The 27078-nt window shown below is 48.4% G+C and overlaps 1 protein-coding gene and 1 long non-coding RNA gene across 3 annotated transcripts in view; one reads left to right on the top strand and one right to left on the bottom strand.

Moving 5' to 3' along the window:
* The window catches only part of LOC142579049 (uncharacterized), a 106747-nt gene extending 81066 nt beyond the window's left edge, over window positions 1–25681 (top strand). For both annotated transcript variants that reach the window (XM_075688871.1, XM_075688872.1), the window contains exons 4-5: window positions 18758–18971; window positions 24386–25681. In XM_075688871.1, the coding sequence (XP_075544986.1) occupies window positions 18758–18971; window positions 24386–24555 (384 nt within the window). In that variant the 3' untranslated portion in view covers window positions 24556–25681. The remainder of the gene's footprint in view (window positions 1–18757; window positions 18972–24385) is intronic.
* On the bottom strand, window positions 11538–14851 carry LOC142579051 (uncharacterized). The gene is made up of 2 exons (XR_012827349.1): window positions 14608–14851; window positions 11538–11971 (listed from the first exon to the last, which is right to left on the bottom strand). It is a non-coding gene; the product is annotated as an uncharacterized LOC142579051 (long non-coding RNA).
* Window positions 25682–27078: the final 1397 nt, after the last annotated feature.

Consider the following 27078-nt stretch of genomic DNA (forward strand, 5'->3'; position numbering starts at 1 on the left):
TGGAAAGTGGGTGCGGCCAGATTGGATGTCTCAGCTTGGTACCCCGAACTGAATTAGTTTCTCCCCAGGCGCTCTGACGATGATCCCCTTCTATTTATCTTTATTGCGCTTGTCGAAACGCTGGCCGCGGTTGGAAGCACGGTGTTTCTTAGTGGATATGTTTTTCTTTAATTTTTCCTTGCTTTTTTTTCTTACGGAAACGAATGTAAAAGAAGTATATTTAATGAGCTGCTGTTGTTTTCTGTTTTAGCTAAAGATAACGAGCAAGTTCCTAAAGGCTGGCATGCATGTTTGCCGTTTATGCAAATATTGTTAGCAATGGCTTCACCCGTCAAAAAGAGAGAACGTGCAAGCCACTTCCGGTGACCTCTTGTAGGGAACTTCTCTCCAATATATATATATATATATATATATATATATATATATATATATATATATATATATATATATATATATATATATATATATCTATATATATGTCATGCTGGTTGCTTTGACATAACGCAGTTACTTTTTTATATTAATCTCAAACATCAAACATACAGTCCCATCAGGAGTCCACATTCTTTTTATTTTTCTCCCCCCCCCCTTCCTTTAATGCTACGCATCATCATCATCATATGTATTGTCCACAACCGGACGTAGCCTTACTCCAGTGATCTCCATTTACCGCGGTTTTCCGTCAGCAGATTCTATCACATATCTCCGCAATATTCCTACGACACATACGCGACTGAAATGAAACAAACTCCAACGCTGAGCTAGGCAGGCTCAATGAGCGTGTGAGCTAGTGTCACGCGCATAAGAACCCACGTACTAAGACACTCATCGCCGGTCTCACCCGACTATATATGGTCCAAATCAAGATTCTACTGACGCCAGGCATTCTATTCGCCTCGCTGCGGCATCGCCAAACGCGTGTCTGCAGTCTACACTCGTGGTCACGAGCTTCTCATCCCGGAGGCAAGCCACCCCCGTGTCCCTTCAATCTCTCTCTCTCTCTCACTCCTTGTTTCAGGGAGAGACCGCCCCGTTAATATGCATTACGCTGGAGGCAGTATCAACGCCGGGTACCTCCCTTCGCCGACCAGAGGGAGGGACACGACCAGGCGCGTGAGAGCCGCAGCCACCATCACGAGCAGGGATGGTGGCAGGCGGCTGCTGCGGGGCGACGGGGGAAGGAGGAGGAGGAGGAGGGAGGGGAGGCCATGCAAGTGTGTGCGGGGAGCCAGTCCGCCGGAGCCGTGCGCTGGACGCATTTATTATGCGCTCGGGCGACACGCCGCCGGGCTCGGAGGGTTCTCACCCCCCCCCCCCTCCCTTGTTCTTGCTGCTGCTTCTCTCGATGCTTCTGCTGCTTTGGCGCTTTTCGTGCGTGCCATGCCTGGGCGAGTCTCCGCGGCCGGCGCTCGCATGCATGGTGGCCGTATCAACCGCGAGGGACGCCCGCGAGCGAAATGCCGGCTGCCCACGCTTCCTCCTCCTCCTCGCCTCGTTTACAGCCTCCCGTTCCTCCCCCGCATGTCGTTCTACGGTGTACACTGCTATACGGTGTTGTCATCTCTGTTTTACCTACTTGTACGCGCGTCTCGTCCTTTCGGGAGTTTTGTTTTATTTTTGTTTTGTTTTTTTCCTTGTGCGTGAGTTGAAATATGACCGTCGAGTGTAGGCTGGAGGTTTCACCGAGAACGCGGGACTAATTGAGGGACCGAGTTTTCTACATTTATTTGTTTTTTCCTTGATATTCTTTTCTTTCTTTCTTGCGATAGCAATGCGGGGTGAATCGAACACTTGTAGAGCTGTTTCCTAAATAGAGAGATAGCGCAACCAAGCATAAATCTTACTACATTGCCCACTCGTCTGCTACAACTACGGCACCAAGCTGGATAGGCTGAGAGGAGACCGGGGTGACATTTGGTTCGCAGAAAGGATTTTGGCACTAATTTTCGTGTTCACCTGCTACCCTTCTTATGCTCCCCTGAGAAAAAAATTATTCCCAGCGTCTAAGTTATGAGAGGGTCCGAGTGCTTTCAAATGTATGATCGTTTAAAGCAACGAATTAATATCTTGTTCCACATGCGGGAATAGTTGCACTACGCTCACCCTTAATTCAGTGACTGGGCAGGGGGCATCGACCTCTTCTCAGTCATGCACCCCGTTCGATTGCGTTGCTGTTCATCGTCGTACAGCTGCGAAGACAGGAAAGCATGGGAAACACAAGGCAACCGATTTTGCTTCCTCGCGTATCTAAAGAGCAACAACGACTTAGACGTTTACGTATGATGTACGGCTTATTCCCTGCATAAAATGGTACGACATTGATTTGAAGAGATTCTATCGGGCTTGTTACGCTACCACGTAGGTTAGCGGCCGTTTTCTAGTACATTGCGTTTTAACCTCTTCCCGCCGGCGTCCCGACGTTCACGGAGCGAATTTCATGACGCATTTTCATAGAGACTTCTAACAACAGCCTAAATGGTCGCTGAAAGGAATTGGTGCTGTTGCGTTTCGCCTGCGACACGTGGTTTTGCCGGCGCGACTGCGGCGGGGCGGCAGACATTTTGGCCCGATCGTCGTCGCCGCAACACTCATCGCCAGGTGTTTCCAGGCGCGACTGCGGCGATGCGACCGCCTAGGGATCATCCTCGCATTCCAGTCATTGTGCCCGAAACAGGCGATGCCAAAGCAGGGATCTCATTCCAGTTATTGGGCCCGAAACAGGCGATGCCAAAGCAGGGATCTCGTTCCAGTCATTGTGCCCGAAACAGGCGATGCCAAAGCAGGGATCTCATTCCAGTTATTGGGCCCGAAACAGGCGATGCCAAAGCAGGGATCTCGTTCCAGTCATTATGCCCGAAACAGGCGATGCCAAAGCAGGGACCATCTTCTCATTACAGTCATTGTGTCCGACCGGCAGCGCCACGACAGGGTGCTACGAGATCGTGCTCGACATGGTGCTACGGCATCGCTACGACAGTGTGCGTCACCATTAGCCCATTGTACATTCACGTGCTCGTCTTTTGAGGGGTTCCTTCTTGCCCTCAACTGCGAGAGTATAAAAACAGCTGCCCCCGGACGCCGAGAAGAGGGCTCCGATTTCTTCTGTTGAGTGAAGTGCTCTCCCGTCTCTCTACTTCGGTCGTCCTGACCGCCAACTCTTTGCGATGTTAAAATAAACAAGTTGTTTCGTTGTTACCAGTCGACTCATGCTTTGCCGGGACCTTCGGATGCTTCCAGTTGTACCCCAGGCCGCCAGGCCAACGCTACCCTTGGGGCTTGCGACCCAGGTACAACCACGGGCGTCAGCGCCGAGTTCCCAACAGATCGTACCAGCAGTCCGATCCAAATATCTGGTTGGCAGCGGTGAGATCGCCTACGACTTCAAACAACAGTCTGCCAGCGGTGAGATCGCGACAACGGAGGCCAGCAGCAAAGAGATGCAGTTGACTGTATGCTGAGCAGCTCAACGACGATCCGGGAGCAGTGCAACGAGCCCTGTGTGACGACTGGTTGCCTGCAGCGGAACGACTGCGCGGAATTCCTGCCTGCGAGGTTTGGTGAGTGCGGGACTTTCTTCTTCTGAGCTTTGCCAGGCTTTTTGTTAGTGTCAGAAACAGAGCTGGTAATTGTGGTTGTCGTTGCTGCCGGGTTAGTTTGCGGCAAGACAATAGTAAGCAGTAGAGAAAGCAGCATTCAGAGCAGCCATGGATTTGAAGTCGTTGCGCAAACCGAAATTGTTGGAGCTTGCAAGAGAGTTGGGTCTGGATGTCTCAGACAAACTAAGAAAACCTGAACTGCTAAAGGCTATTCTTGAGTTAGAGGCTGAGGATGACGAGCTGTCGGAATGCCTTGAGACTATTGAAGAGAGGGAGACAGAAAAAGAAGAGCGTGAACGTAAAGAACAGAAAGAGCGAGAGCAACAAGAGAAAAAAGAAGAGCGCGAACACGCTTTGGAAATGAAGCGTCTCGAGGTAGAGATGGAACGCGCTCGTAATGGAAGTCAGGCACACGGTGCAGGAGAACGCGTATTGTTCAAAATGACGGACCTGATGCGGCCGTTTAAGCTTGGAGAGGACATTGGTTTGTTCCTGGTTAACTTTGAGCGAACGTGCGAGAAGCAGGGGTTCTCTCGGGAAACGTGGCCACAGCGCTTGCTCACTTTGTTACCCGGCGAGGCGGCCGACGTAGTCGCTCGCTTGGATAGAGAGGAGGCAGAGGATTTCGACACAGTGAAATCGAGTCTTCTAAAAAAGTACCGGCTGTCTGCGGAGGCGTTCCGTCGGAAGTTTCGGGAAAATGAGAAAGGCAGAAGTGAGTCATATACAGAGTTTGCGTATAGGCTTATGTCGAACATGCAGGAGTGGCTCAAAGAAGAGAAAGCGTTTGGTGACCACGATAAAGTTCTGCAGTGTTTCGGGCTAGAACAGTTTTATAGTCGGTTACCGGAGAACGTGCGATACTGGGTCTTGGATAGGCCAGACGTTTGTACGGTGGCTAAAGCCGCTGAGCTAGCCGAGGAGTTTGTGACGCGTCGGGCTCGCGGAGCAAAGGACGGTCAAAAGGGTGAATTTGGCTCGAAGTTTGAGAGGCCGAAGTTCACGCCCATGAGATTAAAGGGGGACACGCGTAGTGAGGATGCGAGTGAAAGCAGTCCGACCAAACGTAAAGAGACGGCGGCAGCCAAACGCAGAAAGCGGTTCGAGATGAGGCGAGCGCGCTTGTGTTATACGTGCCAGAAGCCGGGTCACTTTTCGGCGCAGTGTCCGGAAACAACACCAAAAGTTGTGTTTTTTTCAATAGGCAGCACTGACGAGAACATGAAGCTTCTCGAGCCTTACATGCGAGACCTCCTCGTAAACGGGAAAGAGTGCCGAGTGCTTCGCGATTCCGCAGCTACGATGGATGTAGTTCACCCGTCTTACGTAGAACCCCATATGTTCACGGGCGAGTGCGCATGGATCAAGCAAGCCGTGGAAGCTCATAGCGTGTGTCTGCCGGTAGCAAAAGTGCTTATTGAAGGACCTTTCGGAGCGCTTGAGACAGAGGCGGCAGTGTCATCTATGCTGCCACCCCAGTACCCGTACCTATTTTCAAACAGGTCCGATCACCTCCTGCGCGAGAAGGGGCTTTTGTTTGGTGAAGCTAGTGTTCAGGCCTTAACCAGATCGAAGGTTCGGGAGCTCGCTGCAAAGGCGGTAGTTGCGGGGCCGACGTTATCAAACAACGAAAAAGGGTCAGAGGCGCAGCAAGCTGATATTCCGAGCACGCCCGAACTGAATAAACTTGAGTCTGTAACGTTAAAGGCGCCAGATACTGGAGAGGAAACGCCCGACACGGGAAAGTTAGAAGAGCTATCTACTGATTTGCTCATCGCGCCTACGTCAGACGGACTTGATAGGTTGCTAAAAGTCAGCCGGTCGGCTTTGATAGCCGAGCAAAAAAAAGGATGGCAGCCTGGAAAACGTGCGCTGCAATGTCAAAGAAGGTATCGCCAGGAAAACTGCGCGTTTTGTGGAAAGGGGTGGAGTCCTGTACCGGAAGTATCTAGACCGCAGAGGAGTGGAGTTCGATCAGCTGGTCGTGCCTCAATGCTATCGTCAGGATCTGTTGCGCTTGTCACACGGGGGTTCGTGGTCCGGACACCTAGGAGTTAAGAAAACTAAGGACCGTCTCTTGCAAGAGTACTATTGGCCAGGGTGTTTTCGGGACGCAGACCATTTCGTGAGGACATGTGACACTTGTCAGCGGGTGGGCAAACCAGGGGACAAATCGAGGGCACCGTTGAAATTGGTACCTATCATTACGGAGCCTTTTAGACGGCTCGTTATTGATACTGTGGGACCTCTGCCGGTAACAGCCACGGGGTACAGACACATTTTGACTGTGATCTGCCCAGCGACAAAGTTCCCTGAAGCAGTGCCGCTTAAAGAACTCAGCTCAGTTGAGATAGTTAATGCACTACTGTCCATATTTGCGCGAGTTGGTTTTCCTGCGGAAATCCAATCAGATCAGGGCACAGTGTTTACTAGCGCTTTGACGACAACTTTTCTCGAAAGGTGTGGGGTAAAGCTGTTACACAGCTCAGTGTACCACCCACAGTCGAATTCCGTTGAGAAGCTCCACTCCGTCATGAAGCGCGTGTTGAGAGCGTTGTGTTTTGAACATCAAACTGACTGGGAGCTGTGTCTGCCTGGGGTGATGTTTGCTTTAAGGACCGCGCCGCATGCGGCTACGGGGTTTTCGCCAGCTGAACTGGTGTACGGTCGCTCGCTTCGATCTCCGCTTCGCATGCTTCGAGAATCATGGGAAGGTAGGGGCGACGACCCAGTCGTGGTGGAGTACGTGCTTAAGCTCCTCGAACGCTTAAGAAGGGCACAGGAGTTGTCAGGTGAAGCAATGACAAAGGCCCAGCAGAGGGCCAAGGTTTATTATGATCGGACAGCCAGGGCCCGTCGTTTTGAGGTTGGCGATGAGGTCATGATATTGCGCACATCGCTAAACAACAAACTAGACGTGCAGTGGGAGGGCCCAGCACGAATTGTTCAGAAACTGTCGGACGTTAACTACGTGGTAAGTCTGCCAGGAAAGCGGAAAGCACAGCAAGTTTACCACTGTAATCTGCTCAAACCTTATAGACAAAGGGAAGCAGTGGTGTGCATGATGGTAAACGTTCCTGAAGAGCTTCCGGTCGAGCTTCCGGGACTAGGCTCAGTGACGAACAGGGAAGACACCGGTCAAGTCATTAGTGACCTTATCAGTAAAGCACCGCTGTCGCCTGAGCAGAAAACCGAACTACACCAGCTATTACGAGAGTTTCAAGGTCTGTTCTCTGAGAGGCCTGGTAGGACTTCTGTACTTACTCATGATATAGAACTTACCTCCCCAGAGCCAGTACGATCCAAGGCGTATCGGGTGTCACCCCGCCAGAGCGATATTATGGAGGCTGAGGTAAAGAAAATGCTACAGCTCGGTGTTATTGAGGCAGGTGAGAGTGATTATACCTCCCCTTTGATTTTAGTTGAGGTACCGGGCAAGGAACCTCGTCCTTGCGTCGACTACCGCAGGCTTAATTCCATCACTAAGGATCAAATTTATCCGATCCCTAACATCGAGGAGCGCCTTGAGAAAGTTAGTAGCGCTCAGTTTATTTCCACCCTAGATCTTGTCAGGGGTTATTGGCAGGTTCCACTTACAGAAGAGGCTAGTAGGTATGCGGCGTTCATTTCACCAATGGGAACATTCCGTCCTAAAGTGTTGAGTTTTGGTTTGAAGAACGCGCCATACTGTTTTTCAAGCCTCATGGATAAAGTGTTGCGGGGACAGCAAGAATTCGCTTTACCGTATCTAGACGACGTAGCGATATTCTCCGCATCCTGGTCTGAGCATATGACACACTTGCGGGCAGTGCTAACCCGCCTGCGCGAAGCGGGCTTGACAGTCAAGGCTCCTAAGTGCCAGTTAGCACAGGCCGAGGTTGTCTACCTCGGTCACGTGATTGGTCAGGGTCGTCGCCGCCCCTCTGAAATAAAAGTGGCCGCTGTGCGAGACTTTCCGCAACCGCGCACCAAGACCGATATTCGGTCGTTCTTGGGTGTCGCCGGCTACTATCAGAGGTACATCCCTAGGTACTCTGATATCGCGGCTCCCCTGACGGATGCTCTAAGAAAGACAGAGCCTCAAACAGTCGTCTGGGACGAGACCAAGGAAAGAGCTTTTAGCGCCCTAAAGAGTGCCCTAACAAGCCAGCCTGTGCTACGATCGCCAGACTATACAAAAGGGTTCATTGTTCAGTGCGATGCTAGTGAGCGAGGCATGGGCGTTGTACTGTGCCAACGGGAAAATGGAGAAGTAGAACACCCCGTCCTGTATGCTAGTCGTAAGCTGACCAGTCGTGAGCAGGCGTATAGCGCCACCGAGAAAGAGTGTGCATGTCTCGTGTGGGCCGTTCAGAAATTGTCATGCTATCTAGCCGGCTCGAGGTTTATCATTGAGACGGATCACTGCCCTCTCCAATGGCTGCAGACCATCTCTCCCAAAAATGGCCGCCTCCTGCGCTGGAGCCTCGCTTTACAACAATATTCCTTTGAGGTGCGTTACAAAAAGGGGAGTCTCAACGGTAACGCCGATGGCTTAAGTCGAAGCCCCTAACGTAGGAATCAGCCTCAAAATTGTTTGTTACTGATGTTTTTCTTCCTGAGGCAGGATTTTTTTAACATATTGCTTTTGTTTAGTGTTTCAAAGTGATGATATGCTTTCTAGTGCAATTTTTCAATTTGTGGACGCGTTCTGAGTGATGCTAGACTACTGTAAGGAACTAGGCAGTGGTATAAAAAGGGGAAAGAGCCTGGCAGGGCTTAGTGAGGGTTGTGCCGTGCTTGCTGACTGAGCGGTTGAGTTTCAGCGTGTTCTAACGCTTGCCGGGAACGAGAACAAAAATGTGAACTCTCCCGAAGTCACTTTGCAGTGTCCCGTGCGAACCTGAACGAGAGAACGAGGCCTTCTCTGTGCGCTGCGCTCAAGAAACGTCGAGGGACGCCCGACTTCGGTTATGAGCATCATCGAGCGACATCCCTCCGGACAGCGGATGCAGTCCCCTGTCCATCGGGATCTCCTTCCCCCGGCGGGGCGGTCTGTTGCGTTTCGCCTGCGACACGTGGTTTTGCCGGCGCGACTGCGGCGGGGCGGCAGACATTTTGGCCCGATCGTCGTCGCCGCAACACTCATCGCCAGGTGTTTCCAGGCGCGACTGCGGCGATGCGACCGCCTAGGGATCATCCTCGCATTCCAGTCATTGTGCCCGAAACAGGCGATGCCAAAGCAGGGATCTCATTCCAGTTATTGGGCCCGAAACAGGCGATGCCAAAGCAGGGATCTCGTTCCAGTCATTGTGCCCGAAACAGGCGATGCCAAAGCAGGGATCTCATTCCAGTTATTGGGCCCGAAACAGGCGATGCCAAAGCAGGGATCTCGTTCCAGTCATTATGCCCGAAACAGGCGATGCCAAAGCAGGGACCATCTTCTCATTACAGTCATTGTGTCCGACCGGCAGCGCCACGACAGGGTGCTACGAGATCGTGCTCGACATGGTGCTACGGCATCGCTACGACAGTGTGCGTCACCATTAGCCCATTGTACATTCACGTGCTCGTCTTTTGAGGGGTTCCTTCTTGCCCTCAACTGCGAGAGTATAAAAACAGCTGCCCCCGGACGCCGAGAAGAGGGCTCCGATTTCTTCTGTTGAGTGAAGTGCTCTCCCGTCTCTCTACTTCGGTCGTCCTGACCGCCAACTCTTTGCGATGTTAAAATAAACAAGTTGTTTCGTTGTTACCAGTCGACTCATGCTTTGCCGGGACCTTCGGATGCTTCCAGTTGTACCCCAGGCCGCCAGGCCAACGCTACCCTTGGGGCTTGCGACCCAGGTACAACCACGGGCGTCAGCGCCGAGTTCCCAACAGATCGTACCAGCAGTCCGATCAAAACAGTGCTATATGAATAATTTAGCCGTCTATCACTTATTTCACTTCAGCCTCGTATATTTCTGTAAAAGTATAAACCAATCATACGCACTCTTTCTGTATTCTGTTAGCACTGTCTCGTGGCTAAAATAATATTCTTCGCTGGTAAAGAGAGCGCTTTTCGATGCAGCTTCATATAACACTTAAGCCAGCGCTAAGTTATGGTGTTAAAAGAGGAGAATAAAAAAAAGTGGATGCAGTACTCGGCAGAATTTTTCCATAAAATTATCGATATTTTATTTAAGTTACGATTGTTCCTTAGGCCTAGACCACGCAGTCCAGTAACCTATGGCGCTAACTCAGCTAAACAGGAAGTTAATATCGCTGAGTTATCAAGACCGCTCTAGAAAGTTTCATTAGGCTTATACGCCTAAATAATTGGTTTTCAAGCACAGCGGTCAATATAATGACCGCTGTACTTGAAAATCAATTATTTATGACCGCACAGGTGAGCCGCCATAATGCAATGGCGCCTGAGTAAACTATATGCTCACCAAAATGATTGCATTCATTCTTGTGAGCTTGGAGCTGAGCGTAGCGCGAAAAGCATCAGTTAAAACGAAAAAAAGTCAAGAGTCGATTCTCTTAGTTGCACTGTGCCCAACTCTTTCTTTTTTCTTTAACTTTCTAAAACAGTCGCACCCGTGCTAAAAAAAATAAAGAAAAGGGCAAAGGAAAAGCAAGATCAAGATCACCACAAATTAAGAAGCTGTTGCTTCGCCACACGAAACCGACGTTGTTATTTGCGGAGAAAACAAACGACGCTTTTCCTTTTTTTTTTCGCCGACTCATCAAAACAAAGTTCTCTGCTCGACCCGTTCCTTTCTCCGTCATCGCTTAGCTGTTAGGGACGAGGCTGCGTCCCCTGCGGCCTGCCCATTTCACCGGTACCCGGCACAACTTTCGATTACGCTGCAAGAAAAGCGAAGTACAGCCAAGCAGTCAGAGGGACAAGCAGGGACGAAAACTGAAAACAGAGCAGATCAAAGCACGCACAACCGAGCTCAAGTTTCTTTTTTCTTTTTTTTTTTTTTGCACTTTCGGCATGTGCAGCTCTGCTACAGTCCGTCCGAAGCGATGACAGACCCGCAAGAGATGATGGCGAGAGAAGTGCTGAAGGAAGAGAAGAAGGGGGTTATCGACAGCCCTGTGACAAAGAGGCAATGAGTTTGAGCAGGCTTGCAGCTCCGGAGGCAAGAAAAGCGAGAAGCCAACGGATGCGAGAGGGAGCGGAAGAGGACGAGGCCCAGAAACAGGCCCAAAGACGAAGTGTCGACAGTCGGCAAGCCAACCAGCCTTCCATCGGCCCGAACCGCCGAGCAGCACAGTGGAACGCTGCGTGGGAAGATGAAAAACAGCTAAACGAAGCGCGATCTATGGTCTCTCAACCAACTTTGACGATGAGAGAAAAAGAGAAAGGAGACACCGCTGAAAGAACAATGGGAGGAGGAGCGGCACTTTGAGTGTGCGGGCTTCGTTCTGTGTTACTGCAACGTCGTGCAGCGTGTGTGCGTGTGTGTGCAGCCGCAGTTGAAAGAGAGACCGAGTTAAAGAGGAGGAGACGAGAGGGCAACGAGATGGTGTTGCTGAGAAAGGAGTCTTCACAAAAGAAACAGGCCGTGAGGAGGTGATCAAAGCCCGAGGTTCTCGGCTGCGTTTCCTTTTTCTTTTATTTTCGTGCTGCTACGTCTTCTGGCGGCGTCCCTGCTCGGCCTCCTTTTCCCCTTTTGTTCTGGGGGTCATCCCCGAAGCTAAACGGGCGTGCCCCTGTCTGTGAAAGACGGCAAGGCGCCGGGCGAAGAGTGAAGCCAGGGGTTGGGGAAAAAGGGGAAGGGGGTGTAGCGGAGCTGATCCAATTAGCGTAATTGCATTAGCACTAATTAGAGTTCCGTCAATACGACGAAGGACCGGTTTCCGACCCGGCCTTTTCTCCTTTCTCTCTCTCCCCTTTTTTTCTTCTTTCCTCAGCTCCGCTCTCCGCTTCCCACAACTTCCCTAGGGAAGAAAGACACCGAGTATAGCGCGCGAAGGAAGCTGGCAAGCGTGCCTTTTATTTTTTTCGGAAAGCAAGGATTGTGCGCGTCGCAGGAATAAAACGACGATGAGTACCCGGTGGCGCATTTCACGGGCGGCAGAAGAACGCTTCTCGCCCTTTCCCTCCTGCATGATATACGCGCCGACAGAAAGGTGGTGTAGCATCGGGCTCAGCAAAGACTGGGTCGGAGGCAGGTAAGCGTGCACACAGCCTCGGGGAATCTTTCCCCGGCGTCACACCGTTCACCGCCCACAGAGCGGGGCCTCAGTTGTCTTCGTCGTCGTCGTTGTCAACGTCGGCTGGCGCAGCGTTCTTCGTCAGCCAATAGCCGTGGAGCGGAGAAAGCTTGGAAGTTCTCGCCCTGCGGTTGAGTTGCTCAGCGACCGCGCTGCAGGAACTCTTCTTCGGGTATACGAGTCTGCTGGGAAGAAAAGTTGTAGTCAGCCTGACGTGTTGGCACGCAGGGTCGGGTGTTGACGCGCGCCCTCGCGCTGTTTAGATCGAAAAAGCGGCGGCCGAAGTTTGGCACGTCTGCGCGGTACTTTTCTCTTGCGAATAAATCTGCTTGGTTTCCCTTTTGACTAACTATACGCCGAGCTTTGTCTAGGAAGCAGCGAACACCTGCCGCTCGTGCACACATACCCAGCTAGTGTTAGCCAAGCTGCTGAACGAAAAGAAAAATATGAGAAAAGAAACCACGGTGCAGTATACGATTCTAAAAACTGTGGGGTTCAGTTGTCAGATTCCTGACGACTGACGACTGAAATATGAGACCGCATGGGTCTCACATTCTTCTTTTCCTTTTTTTAGAAGCTTAGCTAACGTTAGCTTCACACGTACGGTACATATAGTGGGAGCTCACGAAAAATAACCTGGCGCACTGTTTTGATGTATAAAAGACAAGCAGTTTGGATAATATGCTTGTTCAGTGCAATGACACTACATTTTTGTAAATGTTTCTCCTAATTGTAATCTATGCCTTATCATGTATGGCTGCTGGTGCATTGCACTGCGTGTATTCTTCTTTGTGCATGCGTTACCACTCTACTTTGTAACGACCAAGGTGCTCCGAAAATGAATGAATGAATGAATGAATGAATGAATGAATGAATGAATGAATGAATGAATGAAGTGGAAACTTGGCAATCGGTCGCCAACTGGAGACGCACTACTGGAACCTTATATCCAGGCATTATATATGTGAAATTGCAAATACAACCATAAATTACTTAATTCCTGAGATGCGTCCCCCTTGCCTAGCAGCAGCGGTGGGTCCACATGTCGCACGTATGCTTTATATCTGCGCTCAATTCGCTTTCGTCATCCCGACAACCTGCATGGTTACCTTCCTTTTCCACTTACGCTAGTGCAGATAGGAAGCTAAGAGGGGGCAACCTGAAGTCGATTTCACTGGTCCTTAAATAAAATTCACGTCTTTCTATCTTCAATGACGTCGCTTGTGATCAGGTCCCGACAGTTATCGATTGTTCCACCTTTGCTTCTGTGTGTGCGATGTATTTCATTCTGTAAACGTAATAAAAAGGATTACTAGGATTCCTAGAGCTGTAAATAAATAAATAAATAAATAAATAAATAAATAAATAAATAAATAAATAAATAAATAAAAGTGCGGACACCGCTTCCTATGTAAATCGGTTTTATCTATAAGCTTTCGTTTGCAAAGAACCCCGTTCTTGTTTTAAGACAATTGGCAAGCCCACAGAACGCGACCAAACTGGGCACATTTTCACTGGGAATCGTTTCGCTCGACCAAAACCTGCGACGCTAGAACATGCGTGTCCCACTCAGGACAACTATTGATTGATGACGATGGTATGACGATGACGTCGTGATGACGAGGACACGTGAGGACAATGGAATTAGGATGGCAGATTGACCACGATGGCATGGCGACTGCATGACGACTGTGCTATACAGGACAACGTTATCGCATGATGACGGATGATGGAACGCGGTATGGATTTTAAGGAGATAGAAACATAGGAAAGGAGCACAAGCAACTTAAGGCGCGTGCACAAGCGAGCAGTATAGCACCCAACGTTCTCAAAGTCTGTCATCTAGGCTCGTTCACCGTAAAAGCTGAATAAGAACTTGAGCAACGCACCTGAGCCATCTGGGAGTTTCCATTGCCATTGCCCCGCCGGTCTGTCAAGCTCTGCGCGCATCACTTGTTTATTGAATGCTGGTATAGATAGCGTAGACTGGCGCGCTGACCGCAGCCACAGGTCGCTAACGTGAGCGTCGCGACGGGAAAAGTCATGCAACACAGTATCCGTGTTTCGAGAAGGCGAGTGTTACGGGCACGCGCATAACGGGACGTACTTGAAAGGCAACGAAAGGTATCCGCTAAACATGGAAGAGAACAGCACGAACGGCGATAAGAATGAGTAACGCCGTAGCGTTACAGCATGCTTGGAATACACACACATTTTGTCGCAACAAATATTCAGTGCTCCGAAGATGAAGAAAGGATTGATTTGGTGCTATTGACAACGTCCGCACGTTTCGGTGCCGGTTTTTTGTTATCATTTGCTTATCGGATATGCACGCACGCATGTACACATTATTATTATTATTATTATTATTATTATTATTATTATTAGTAGTAGTAGTAGTAGTAGTAGTAGTAGTAGTAGTAGTAGTAGTAGTAGTAGTAGTACAATTATGTACTAACACACGTGCAGCAAGTGCATGCACGCAAGCAAGGAAAGACTGACGCGCTTGAATAAATGACAAATGTGGTGAAATTGAGCTTTCAGACAATTTTTTAGACGCCCAAATCCAGAGCTATTGAATTGTGGGGCTTTGGGTGCCGAAACCATGATTTGATTATGAGTCACGCCGTATTTTGTCCCCTCCATCGTAATGCGGCCGCCGGGGCCGGAATTTGATCCCGCGACCTCGTCCTTAGCAGCGCAACACGATAGCCGCTAATCCACCGTGGCGGATAATCCAAATCTATCAAATACTTCACAATTTTGGAGCATATGAGCCGCAAATCACGGAAACAGCACAGGTCTGTATATGTATACTCACTCAGTGGACACCGGCGTTGCACTATAATTTCTCGATTATTGACTTCGTATTCCATCAAAAACTCGCAAGGCCGGCTTTTTTAAAATGATTATTTCAGCCGTAGTTTGCTTATATTTTTACTTTCCTTTTCCCATGGATGCGACTTCCGTTTCATAATCGAATGCTCCACTTCGTAAGCGGCGCCACTATCGGCCACTCGTTGTGTCTGCTGACAGAGATGACGATCGGAAGCAGAGCGTGAGCATTGAGAATGATCCATTTGTAGCCGGTCCAAGACGACAGCACGCTGCTATTACAGCCACTGTACTGCTATAGGAGTCAGCCGCCGCAACTGGTTATCCCCGCCAATTCGTTAGAGGTAGACGGCCTGCATCAGCCGGCCGCCTACAACTTATACAACTCAGACATCCTTTATATATACAGCGCCGAGCCGCAGAGCACCTCCGAGAAAGGGACAGAAATAACTCGCAGACAGAGCACAATGGTGTGCTCCTTGTACAGCGTCCATGAATCACACACTGCAGCTGGCGCAGACCCGCACATTCTGTTGGCGCAGTTGGCGGGAAAATTTGCGGCGAGCGAGCAAGACGCCAGAAAGAGTGCGTCGGAGAGTCCCCGCCGCTCAAGCGCGCTGATGGTCGCATATAGTATGCAGAGGTGGCGCGCGCTCGGAATGGTGCAAGCATGCACGCGGCGCAAGAATGAACGCCAGCGCTGCGGCGAAGAGGCGGCGAGCAGTTCTCTCTCTGCGGGCGGCGTTGGACACACTCAAGTCCGCTCGTCCCCTGTCGCACGTATTCGCCGGTGTGCTCACAACAGTCTGCGGCTCTCGGAGAGAGAGCTCGGTTAATTAGATTTGGAGCCGAAAGAAGCAGAGAAGAAAGAAAACGTAACCTCGCGCGCTTTCTCCGCAATGCGCGCGTTTTGTCGCGGGCTCGCGCCAAAGCTCTTTTTCGGGAGCTGCGGGCGCCCACGCGTACACACACACCGCCGGTCTCGCCTCGCCAGACTCGAGAAATACTCGCTGTCAACGGCACTTACCTCGCACTTGGGCCGTTCCTTCCCCAACCTCGTCCTTACCCGTTTGCACACGGCTCGCGTTGCTCGTGGCGCTCTGGTGGCGTGAATCCTTTGGGAGACGCGCCGCTTGCCAGAAAGCCGTCCTTGGAGCAGTTCGCAAGGGCAGTATATTACAGAGAGAGTGCCTGACAGCTTAGTTGCGCTCTAGAGACGAGGCCGCGTGGGAGAAAAGTTCGGCTGCGCTTGAAAAAAAAAAAAAGTTCTGGCGACTTTGTTCGTTCCTCTTGCCTAGCGTAAGTCGGTTGAGCGAAAGCGTCAGGACGGCGTTCTCATCGCGGCGTCTTGCGCAGAAGACGCTTGCGGAAGCGGTCATTTTGTACGCGAGTGAGAAGACTGTATAGAATATACAAACACGAAATGAAGGTGAGGATGAAGAGCTGTGCAATACTCACAAGATATGGCGGGAGAAAAATTTTACGTTATAGACGTCCAACTGCTCCAACATTCCAGTGCCATTTTTTTTTTCTTCTGGTGTACGTATCAGTGAATCAACCTCCAAGTGGCTTATTCAGGCTTCTAAATCGCGTGGTTGCCATCTATTAGACGTAAGTCACCGAAACAGAGGCCACTGCTCAGGTTCATACAACATGTCTATACTATACAGCCTCACTATACATATTCCCTAATTTTGAAGGAGAGAGAGGAGAATGATAAATGAAACGCAGGGAGGTTAGCCATGAACTGAGCCCGGTTGGCTGCCCTACCCCCCTGCATTGGGGAAAGGAAAAAGGGAAGAAAAAGGATCGTTGCTTCATTTGGCGAATGAACGTGGTCACCGCTGCTCCCGAATTTCAGCAACAGCAGTGCCCATAACGCCTTGTTTTGACATCTGAAATTTGTCACTGGACTGTGTCAATGTGAATCGTTTCAACAATAAAAAGAAACAAATGGGGGGGGGGGGTGAATTCTTGCTCTTTATACGTTAGTGATATTGATTAAACTATGACACACACACACAAAAATAAACAGAAAACTCCTGTCTTACCTTGTGTGTAGAAGTTGTTCTCGATGCTCGCAATCTGCCGGGTCGACTCAGTGTCCATGACGTTGCGCTGCAGAGCACGAGGCAGCGGCATTGATTCCAGGACGTGACGGCCTGGAATCAATTCGTTACGACAATTCATCACAATCTCATTACGACGGCGGTGGAAGGCAGAAACGCGCGTGTACCTTGCTTTGGGTTTCACGTTGAATGAAACTCCGGGTGGTCAAAATTAGTACACTGCACTTCGCCACAGCGTCCATCGCAGCCCACAGTGCAGCCTTGGGGCGTTAATTAAACTTCACAATTTAGTTTTACTTTACTGTTTGAGAAATTATTATTTCTCAGACTTAAACTTACCTGAGGCTTGAGCTTGCTTTGATACTCGTCGTTCACTTCTCAGACAGATATCTGTCCGTCCAACAACGTAGTTAAGCCCTTTACAAAGTTAACGTTCCCAACAAGATCCTAATGACGGTCATGTAGCGTGACCGCTTCGTTGCCCCTATACGTATATTTTCTTGGTGTCCTCATCTCTCCGAAGAAATAGTGACCTTAATTGTTACGAAATATAGTTAGTCAGTCTATAGGAAGTCTATATACGTTAATCTGTAACGTATAGACTATCTGTGCGCATCGTTATTGACTAATGAACGCAAGAAACTGAAATAAGCTTTTATTTATGTCATTAAACTTTTATTTTTGTTTTACGTGCTTATGGCTATATTCTTCGATTCGCCTGTTGTTTGTCGTTATGCATCGAGATGAAAGAAGAAGAAAGAAACATGAAGGAATTCAGAGTAGTTCGTAAAACAGTACTTTCTGAATATATTCTCAAATTGTTTGATTAATGGTAAACAATACGGAGATAGAAAATAATGCAATAAATTCTGAAACTCAAAAATTGTGTGCTACCTTGCTAATTTCTTTCATTTCATTCTTTCAAGAAAGGACAGGTGAGCAGTACTTTATATGTGCTCGAGCTCTATGACCGTATTCAGGATATTTCAAACGTTTCAGTGTGTTTTTTTTTTTCATTTTTAGGCCTGTTCCACTTAAAGGCGCCAACCTTTCCTTTACAATCGTATTAATAAATATAAGATGATTAAAACATTTATTTACCTGCTGCTTGTAACTTGCTATACATTGTGCGCAAACAAATAAAGAAAGCTAATGCAGGTAGATTAGTCTACAGACAGTAAATTTGTCTCAACTGTATATAGCGTCTGGTCGACGCAGTTCTCAGCACTTCGGGACTTTCTAATCGATAGGTATTTTATGCACTCATTTCGAAAGATGCTCAATCAGTATTGTGTTCTTTATCATACTTGTACAATTACGGGAAGTTGCATTGATGTTCTCTACTTTATTTGATAAAATGTACTGTAACGTCTTACCTGGACTATTTGTAGCGATTTGCTTTATTCGCTGTATGCGAGGCTCTCTCTCTCTCTCTCTCTCTCGCTGGCTTGCTCGCTCTCTCATCTAGTGACTGCTCTGATAACGAACTCTGTGACAGGACAGTTACGTATTGGTGATATGTAAAGCTCGGTATATGCATGGATATATACCAGCCCCTTTATTCCTCTTCTATGTTTTTCTTTCTACCTTGTTTCTTCGATCTTCTCGTTTTAATCTTCTTTAGTTGCTGCAAATTATTTTAATTTCAACACCATTCTTCGCGTCGTCAGACCCGTCCTTTCCGGCTAGCTAACCTAACCAAAAAATACAGGCCGATCCAGATAGCGCAGCCTAAAAATGCGGACCGATCCAGAAACTATTGCCTTCTAAAAAAGTTGGACCGTTGCTGTTGGTTTGTGCCACTGGTTATGTGCTGGCTTCGCGGAGCTACCGCTAGATGGCACAACGTGTCCCGAGAGAGAGAGAAGCGTGAGAGAGGAACCCGGCTGCAGCAGACGCTTCATACATGACACGTTTCAGCTTCACACACCTGGATAGCCATCTTAGGTTATTTCTGGCCAAACCTTTATAACGATTGAGGTAGCCGTCCCTCGCGTGGCCCATTTTTCTCGGGATGCCATCATTTAACGAACAACATAATGAGTAGGTGTTCTGTCCGTGCCGCAGGTGTGGTTCCAGAACCGGAGAGCCAAGTTCCGCAAGCAGGAGAGGCTCAACCAGCAGAAGCAGTCGGCGTCCTCCTCGTCGTCGGGGTCGGACGCCGGCATCACCACTTCGCCCATAAGCACCACGGCCGACTCGACGACACACACGTCGAGCGCCAAGGACTCCAAGGACGTGAAGGTCATGCTCCACTCGCAAGACGTCAAGCACCTCAACGGTGAGCCGACAATTATCATTACGTCGAAGCCCAACGAAGAGGCACCAAAACGAAATATCAAGTTAGAGCAAAGTGAAACACTCGATCAGTTTGGGTTGATAAGGTATTTTTTCTAAATACTATTTTTTGTTAATTTAACAGTAAGGGGTTAGGGTTGATTAATAGAAGAAGAAATGATGGCGAAACTTACACGTATTTTTTGTTTTCAATTATTTCGCACCGAGACCCGCCGCTGGTACGTCAGTGTGATGTCATAGATTTTAATCATTTTTCTCGTATTTTGGGCCGCTGTGGCGCAGTAGAAATTCTAGATATTCGCTAAGTTCAGTCTTTGGCTCCTTTAGAATCCAACTAAGTCCATATTGTAGTCTAAAAAATTAACTAGACCGGAGCAGACGCCGTCAGAATTTATGACGTCGCAGCGAACTGTGTTTAGGTTTTTCTTCTTCTCTGGCTTACAAACCCCACTTTCGCGGTAGAAGTGGCTTATCTAGTATTCGCCCGTAAAGGTAACCTAATAATATAACTAGATTTTGCTTTAGAGTCCCTTTACGCTTGTACTTGTAAGTTGCGTTTCTGCAATACTAAAGCGGTTACACTTATCCTGAGTAGAGGGGACTTGGTAAGCTAGAAAAGACGGGAAAATAAAAGACAGTGGTGATGCCACTCTGCAATCACCGAGCCAGCTTTCCGTTACATCGTAAATTTTGACGGTGTGTCTTCATAGCTCAGTAGAGTCGAAAATTGAGCAAGTTGAGTCCTTTATGTTCTGTCTTCGTGTGGCTGGGGCCTCCTTCAACCTTCATAGCTAAGGGCTTATCGTCTCTAACGCGAACTGAAGACTCAACCGAAGAGGCTTTGAGAACTTTTTCTGCGCTGGAACGACCCAAGTGCGAAAAAAAAAAACTGCTTTGAACTATGTGCCACCGCACTGACGTGTACCGGGGCTGAGGCTTGGACACGTAATAGAAGAACAGGGATGTTTGGCCTTCAATTGCTCCCCTAGTAACTAATGCTTTACCGTCAGATGAGTGAGAGAGTCGCGTGATGATGCTTTACGAGAGAGCGAGAGATATAGCAAAGAGAGGAAAGGCAGGGAGGTCAAACAGACAAACATCTAGTTTACGAGTTTAAAATAATTTATATTATGATCTTTACTGTAATTTCAAACAATTTGCGTTTTCGTATTGCATGTTAAGCATACTGAACTGTGCACTTGCAATATAGTGACAGCAAGGAAATTCGCTCGAAGATAAGCATTGCGCACATTAACGCGGCCCGGAGAACGATACAATTCGTACTAGGGGTATGAAGGCCCATAAAATTACATAAAATGATGAGCAAGTGACTTCCCTGGGAGGGCTCTGATGTCGCCAAAAGACGCAAACGCGACGAAACGAGACAGATAGAAATAATAGGGAAACATATCTGTCCGTTTCTTATCAACCTTGACCCGTCGTCTCCATTGTTCGCTGTGCTAACGGAAACCCAACCTCTCTAGCCATGATATCGGAGATAGGGCAGTCGGGCGGCGCGCGCTGTCTTGCGCTTTCCGATCACGTAAACCGCGTTCCAGCTTTCGACCTTCTCGAAATGCCTGCTATTCAACGAAGTCGCCTTGTCCACGTCGTGGCGACCTCCAGACGTCTTGCGCATTGCAGCAGTGGTATAAATGAAGAAGAAAGTGTAATATCTTGACTACTGAATATTCGCAACCCGATGTCCCATTTTGCACTACTCACTCGTTTAAGGAATCAGTGTGGCATTTCTTCTCTTTTCAGGTCGTACGCGCTAGTCGCGAGACAATTTACCCTTCCCGATGGCCTCCGTCTTTTCCAGACTATTGCTTCTGACTTGACTGCGCGAAAGGCTTCTTGTTTTTTATTTGTTTGTTTGTTTGTTTGTTTGTTTAATATGGGTGAAAGCGTGAAGAGGCATGGCTGAGCGTTTTCGAATTGCAAGGTTAGATTGGCAACGTGTATGCGGTGCAGCCAAGAAGAAAATTCCTAAGTTTATTCGCATAAAACGCAAAAGACTCACTGCTTTTTCGCCAGAGTCCATTAATTCTTCTTACGAAGAAGCTTAGCTGTTTTCCTGACTTGTCTCGTATGCCTGACGTGGAAAAGAAAGAAAGAAAGAACGAAAGAAAGAAAGAAAGAAAGAAAGAAAGAAAGAAAGAAAGAAAGAAAGAAAGAAAGAAAGAAAGAAAGAAAGAAAGAAAGAAGGAAAAAGAAAGAAAGAAAGAAAACTTGCACGTCCAGGAAGCGCCCCCAAGGCGCGTCGATCTGTTCGAACGGGACGCCAGACCATGAAATGTTCAAGAACCGACCAGTCCCGGAGTACCGCGTCAGCGTCGTCGCGCCTCTTGCGAAACAGCTTCCCGAGCGAGCCGGCGAGCATCCATCTCTCACGCGCCGGGCTCCAAAAGCGGTGACGTCATTACTCCCAGCAAAATGGCGACATCGCCATCCCCCTACTCAACCATCCGCCCGCAGAACAGCTAGCGAACTTGGGAGGAGCGTCCAGTGCTGCACGCTGTCCGTCGTCTGTTTCCATTAGTGTCGCGTCGGACACGCGAAAAAAAATTAAGAAAACAAAAAAAAAGGCAGCTGCGCAATGCAACGTAGCGGAGGAGAAGGAAGGCCCGGGCTCAGCAGAAGCGGGCTGCGAAGGAACGAAGACGCATTCGCGAAAATAGGGAGAGCTGGGAAGTCTAGGGACGGGAGGGGGAGGGTGGAGAGAAGAGAAATGGATGCGCGCAAGGGAAGGCACAGAGGGGCGGGCGGAAAAGGAGCTCGCGGCGTCCATCTTGAGCGGGCCTTCTTTATGTCCAGTGGCCACCGGGCCTAATGGTCAAGTTGCGTCGTCTGTCTCCAGCCCGCGCTCCCGCAGCCCTAGGCTTTCACTTTCTCTCTCTCTCTCTCGACAGTTCCCTAGAGTTGCGAGAGTAGGCACTTCTGAGGAAGTGCACCGAAGGCGATATGCACGGTGCGCTCGTGGTGACGTCTCTGACCTCGTGATTAGCTCTGGCGCGAAGCCTTCCGTCCTGCGCTCTCGAAGGCGACGCTGCCGGGTGTCGTGTCTGTGCAAGGCGGCTGCGAGTTACCTGCTATGAGCTCAGTGACGAGGTGTCCTGCCGGAACGAAAATTGTGGTATTTGCGGGAGAGACGATGCTCTTCGCCTGCGCTTGGCTATTCAGTTACTTAGTGCGCTATATTGGGCTTGTTGTTACGGGGTAGTATTTGCTTTTGCATTTTCTTGTCGTCGTTTTCATCATCGTTGCCACCCCTGCCACGTTAGAAGACGCAAGGACAATTGCATTAAAGTTAAGTTAGAAAAAGAAAAGTAGCACACCATTTTCTAGGAACACTGTGAACAGTGACTGCGATTAACAACACGTGTACACTACGACCCTTTTTCAATGCTCCAAGAATGGTGCCTTAAGGAAATTAAGTGAAAGAATAGAAAAATAATACGGAGGGGAGAAAATTGAACAGAAAAGAGACAGTTGAACAATATTTGGTGGACCTCTTTTTCAGATGAATTGGTCATAGCACCAAAATAAACTTGTATTCTAGGAAGCAGTGGCAGCTCTCTAGCACATTCACAAATGCAAGTCCATAGGTGTGCGCAGTCTCTTGTTAATTACAGTCTCGTTCGAAGGCCGGCGAAATGACGCAATAGCAAGTATGCGACGCCTGTGTTGCTGTGAAGCGTAAACGGCACCCTGGAGGCAGGCGTCATAGGTATACATCCGATGGAACGGTGAGTTAATTGAACTGCGCCGTTCGAGTAAAGATGAGCAGACGCGCCATAATGGCGTGAGCGGCCGCTGTGGTGGCGGTTGTCGGGGACCACCTCCCAAAAAGTGCCAGGCATGCGCCGGGAATGGTGTCGTTCTAGACACCAAACTGAGTAAGACCGCAAGACACTACCATGCACTACCGTCTTTACTACCCTTGTAGGTGTCCAGGCTACTGGCCCTTTTTTCTGCGCAATTACTCAGTGATAAAACAAATGATACCTAAATATCCTCATTGCAACAAATATACGTCATCAAGAACGCAATTCGTTTCATAAAGCAAACATTTCTAACCTTTCCATGCTTATTTTCCTAACCATTAGGTTGGGAAAAAATGGCAAGGTATCGCTATCTCACGCATTTGCGGGATGATGATTGCGTGACGTACTTACATGGGATAGATTTTTTTGCTGGAGCCCGGCTGAGAACACTTTCGGGTTCAAAAATTCTCGCACACATCCTGCGTCTCCTGTCGCTTTTACACGTGGCTTCACCGCAAAGGCAACAAAAAAGCGCGCTTTACCGAATATAGTGTATGAAAATTAAATTGGAATACTAAGGTTTGAAAACTTGGTTTCGGTTGGGCACTACGGGAGTATTTGCACCCTCCATTCCATCCTCTTCTTACACGCATGCATCGCAAATGCGATGCATGCACATTCATAGCTTTTAAACCGAATATGAGGGCAGGTCACCGCACTGCTGACAGAGGTTTTTCAAGCTGAGAGGAAAGAAACTAAGAATAAGCAATACGAAACCAACGGCGGATACAGACATAACTAGAGAGAGAGAGGGGGATATAAGGAAGGTAGGGATGTTAACCAGTCAATATTCCGGTTGCAGAACTAGAAGAAGCTGATAGAGGGCAAGGGGGTAGTCTCGGTAAGAAGTAATAGAAATGCGAATAATCACGGTATAGCAGAGTATAACAATTTCTTGTATTACTGTAGCCGGGTGCACCTCCACAGTCCCACTCATACTGTTGATTATTACAAGTTGCGTTCTTCAATATATTATATGGGTTATTTATTAAAACATCCTCTAGCGAACATCAATTGGAATAACCCGTGTTTGAAGCGTTTAGGCTTGTTTTAAGGTGCATACAATCGCTGTCTTTGTGATATACAAGTGCAACAGTGCTTAAGTGGCGCAGAATTTACCAAAGCCATGAATAAATGTACAATAAACATTATTATTATGACGGAAGCCTTAGATGGCTCACGGGTCGAAAAGTCAGATGTCCAGCGTTATGGCACCGAAATGCATGGCACCAAAATACATAGGCAGTCGAACCCTCGACCTTTGTTGTTAATTAGGGCGAATTAGGCCATCAATTTCTTTATACGAAAACGTGAAGCCAAGGCGAAGGAGAAGAAGCATCAGCACGACCTGTGATGTTAAGGCAAAGTTAGCTAATGCACAGTTAGTTAAGTTATAGTTAATTAAATCACTCGAACCCACGACCTTTGGTGGGAGTAGAATCCACGACCTTTAGTGTTAATTAAGGCGCCGATAATTAAGATTGTATTTACTTACACCCATCCCTGAAATGTGCGAACGCTAAACCACCTGCTCGATCCTTTGCTTACGAGCACCTGCCCCTCTATGCAGGCAAAATTGTGGCCGCGGACAGCCCCTGCAGCCAGCAGCAGCCTCACATGTCGCCGCCCAAGTGGAGCTCCAGCCCGTGCGGCCAGCCTTCGTGCCTCGGCCCGTACCCGTACGGGTCTGGGCTCACGGGCGTCGACACCAAGCCCAGTTTGTCTCCGCAAATATTCTGAAACGACAGCCCGTGACAGGATCGCGACTGAGCGCGCCACCGCCGTCCCCGTCACGCCAGAGACTGCCGCAGTGGCCATCCGACAGACACGGAATGAATAGCGAGTACATACCGCAAATTGGGCTAGGCCTGGAGTGTCGCCGTTGCACCCTCCAGCTGCAAAGATGGTACGGAGGGGGGGCTTGTGGTCCTGGAGAGTCGCAAGCAGCCCCCCTCTTACCACAAAATGGGGGTGCCAACGCCGTTCAGAACTCAACTATACCACCGGACTCGTCGAAACCAGTGCGCACCCCAAGCTTCGTTAACGAACAAACGAACGGCTTCGGCTGACACACAGCCTCGTCGATGAAGCTCCGCTTCAGCGCATTCGATCGGAGCGTGTGCGCGACAGAGTGCGTATGCGTGCGTGTGTGTGTGTGTGCGTGTGCGACTGTGTGCCGGCGACCATGTGTTTTGTCCATCCAGCGAGAAACAAACCGGAACTGTGTTTTGGCAGAAAGGCGCGGTTCGGTTGTTTTGTGATCTTTGGCGTTCCGTTCATTTCACTTGGTTCCATTTCCAGCGTCGTTTGCTCCAAACGCAACTTTCAGTGTCATTGTGTACAGAGTGCCAACAAAGAGACAAAAAACTGAAACGCACGAAGCAAGCACGATCATGGTAAATGTGGGTGTTCAGAACGCTGCGTCTTAAGCTTCAGTATCTCGTGCTCTTCCGGCCGTAAATAACAACTGCAAGAGGTAGTATTCGTGTTCACACATCGGAAATATTATTTCTCACCGAGAAAACGCGATCTATTATATTTTATGCTCATGGCCTTACATACAGCGGAGGTTACACGTGAGATATTCCTAGTCATGTTATGCTTTAAGTATCTCACTCCTGAGAAGTTTTCACTAAGACTTATGAGGCCTGTTTCACAAAATAGTAATGCTAATAACGACTGACTTAGCCATAAAATCCGGCTTGAAATGAGAAGTTCAGTTAATTTATTTCGACGTGACTTAAACACAAGGCGAACAAATTGGCGTTTTGACAACACGATTTCGAAAAAGAAATGCATTAGGTATGCTTCAATCACTGGAACTATCGAGAAAACGAACTTGCAACCTCTGTGCAAAAAAAAACAACAGCATCAGCATAAAGCGCGGGGTTACCGGTGACAACGTAAGCAATGATGACGCATGACGTCCCTGGTGAATAAGTAAACCCTTCACTAAAAATTAAATTATGTTCTATAATTACGAAAACAAAAAGGGAAAAAGTGGTGCGTAAGAAACACTGCAGTCGTCCTGCGTCATCTTTTGACAACGTGATTTCAAAAGCGGGATTTTATTAAAGAAATCAGTGTGGAAGTGAAAATTATTCCCGTAGCAAAGGTTCAGCGTATGCGAATAAAATATGCTACGTATACAAGGTGTGCTGCTTTCAAACTCGCCACTCCTGTGCTACAAGTACGGACTTTGAAGGGGAATCCGCAATACTGTAGCACGAAGCTACAAAGAATTGCATTGTAGCGTGAAAGCTATTGTATATTTACCTAAGCAAACGCAGAATGCAAAGTTAAGGTAGAGGTTTCACGTTGCGCTAGCTTGTCCTAACGTTGGCCTGCGTTCGATAGTGACTGAACCAGCATTAGTCCAAGAATGGTCTCATATACTCTAGTATATTTGGGTCTAGAGTATGCTGTAGCTGCTTCCGAGAATCGAAGAGGAAGAAAAAAAGCCCCAGCATTCTGACGGGAAAGTAAAGTGTTCACTTTCTATAAGGTTGTGCTGTCTTTTAGAACGAACACCAATTGTTCCATTCGGAAACAGCTAGACGTAGAAAGGTGGCTTCCATTAAAGATAGCTTCCATGCACCAATATGAATTTACTTGCCCAAAGCAACACGCTCTCAAACATTCTTTTTGGCCCAATATTTTTGTGACATCCCTGCCCAGAGCTTCACAGCAGACATTTCTCATATTATCTTCCTGGAGAAGGTATCCCTTCGAGCTCACTTCAGATGCCTAATTTACAAAAAGGCACCATGCAGCTGTCAATGTACTGAAGTATTCTTTCAGGTAAGTCACGTGCGGTTCCTTCGCCCTAAATCGTGCGCATCTAAAGGGTAAGTTGATTAATCGTACCTGAGAGCCTTACAAAGGTTTTCAGTAGGGGTGATATGCTTAACGCGAAGTAAAATTTCTGGCGCGATAACTTGCCGCACTTTTCGCAATTTAACTTGTCTAAACTGTCATGTGCCCATCGCGGCAGAGAACTTGACCTCGCTGCTAACATTGCTCAGTTTTGAATGGGATAAATAGTTATCCACCTACAGTGGCACGAAGCTACAAAGAAAACACACACGGGTTTCGGAAAAACAGTGCATTGCAGTTGAAAAAAAACGAAAAAAAGATTTGTTATGGTTTGGCGATTGTAACCCGGAAACGATGCCTTTCCAGTGTGTTAGTTCATACCATCAGAGCTAACCAGGAAGCTAGCCGATCGCAGAGCAAGGCCGGATTAATCCACAATTTCTTTCC

The sequence above is a fragment of the Dermacentor variabilis genome, chromosome 4 (genome assembly GCF_050947875.1).
Source record: "Dermacentor variabilis isolate Ectoservices chromosome 4, ASM5094787v1, whole genome shotgun sequence".
Taxonomy (NCBI): Eukaryota; Metazoa; Arthropoda; class Arachnida; order Ixodida; family Ixodidae; genus Dermacentor; species Dermacentor variabilis.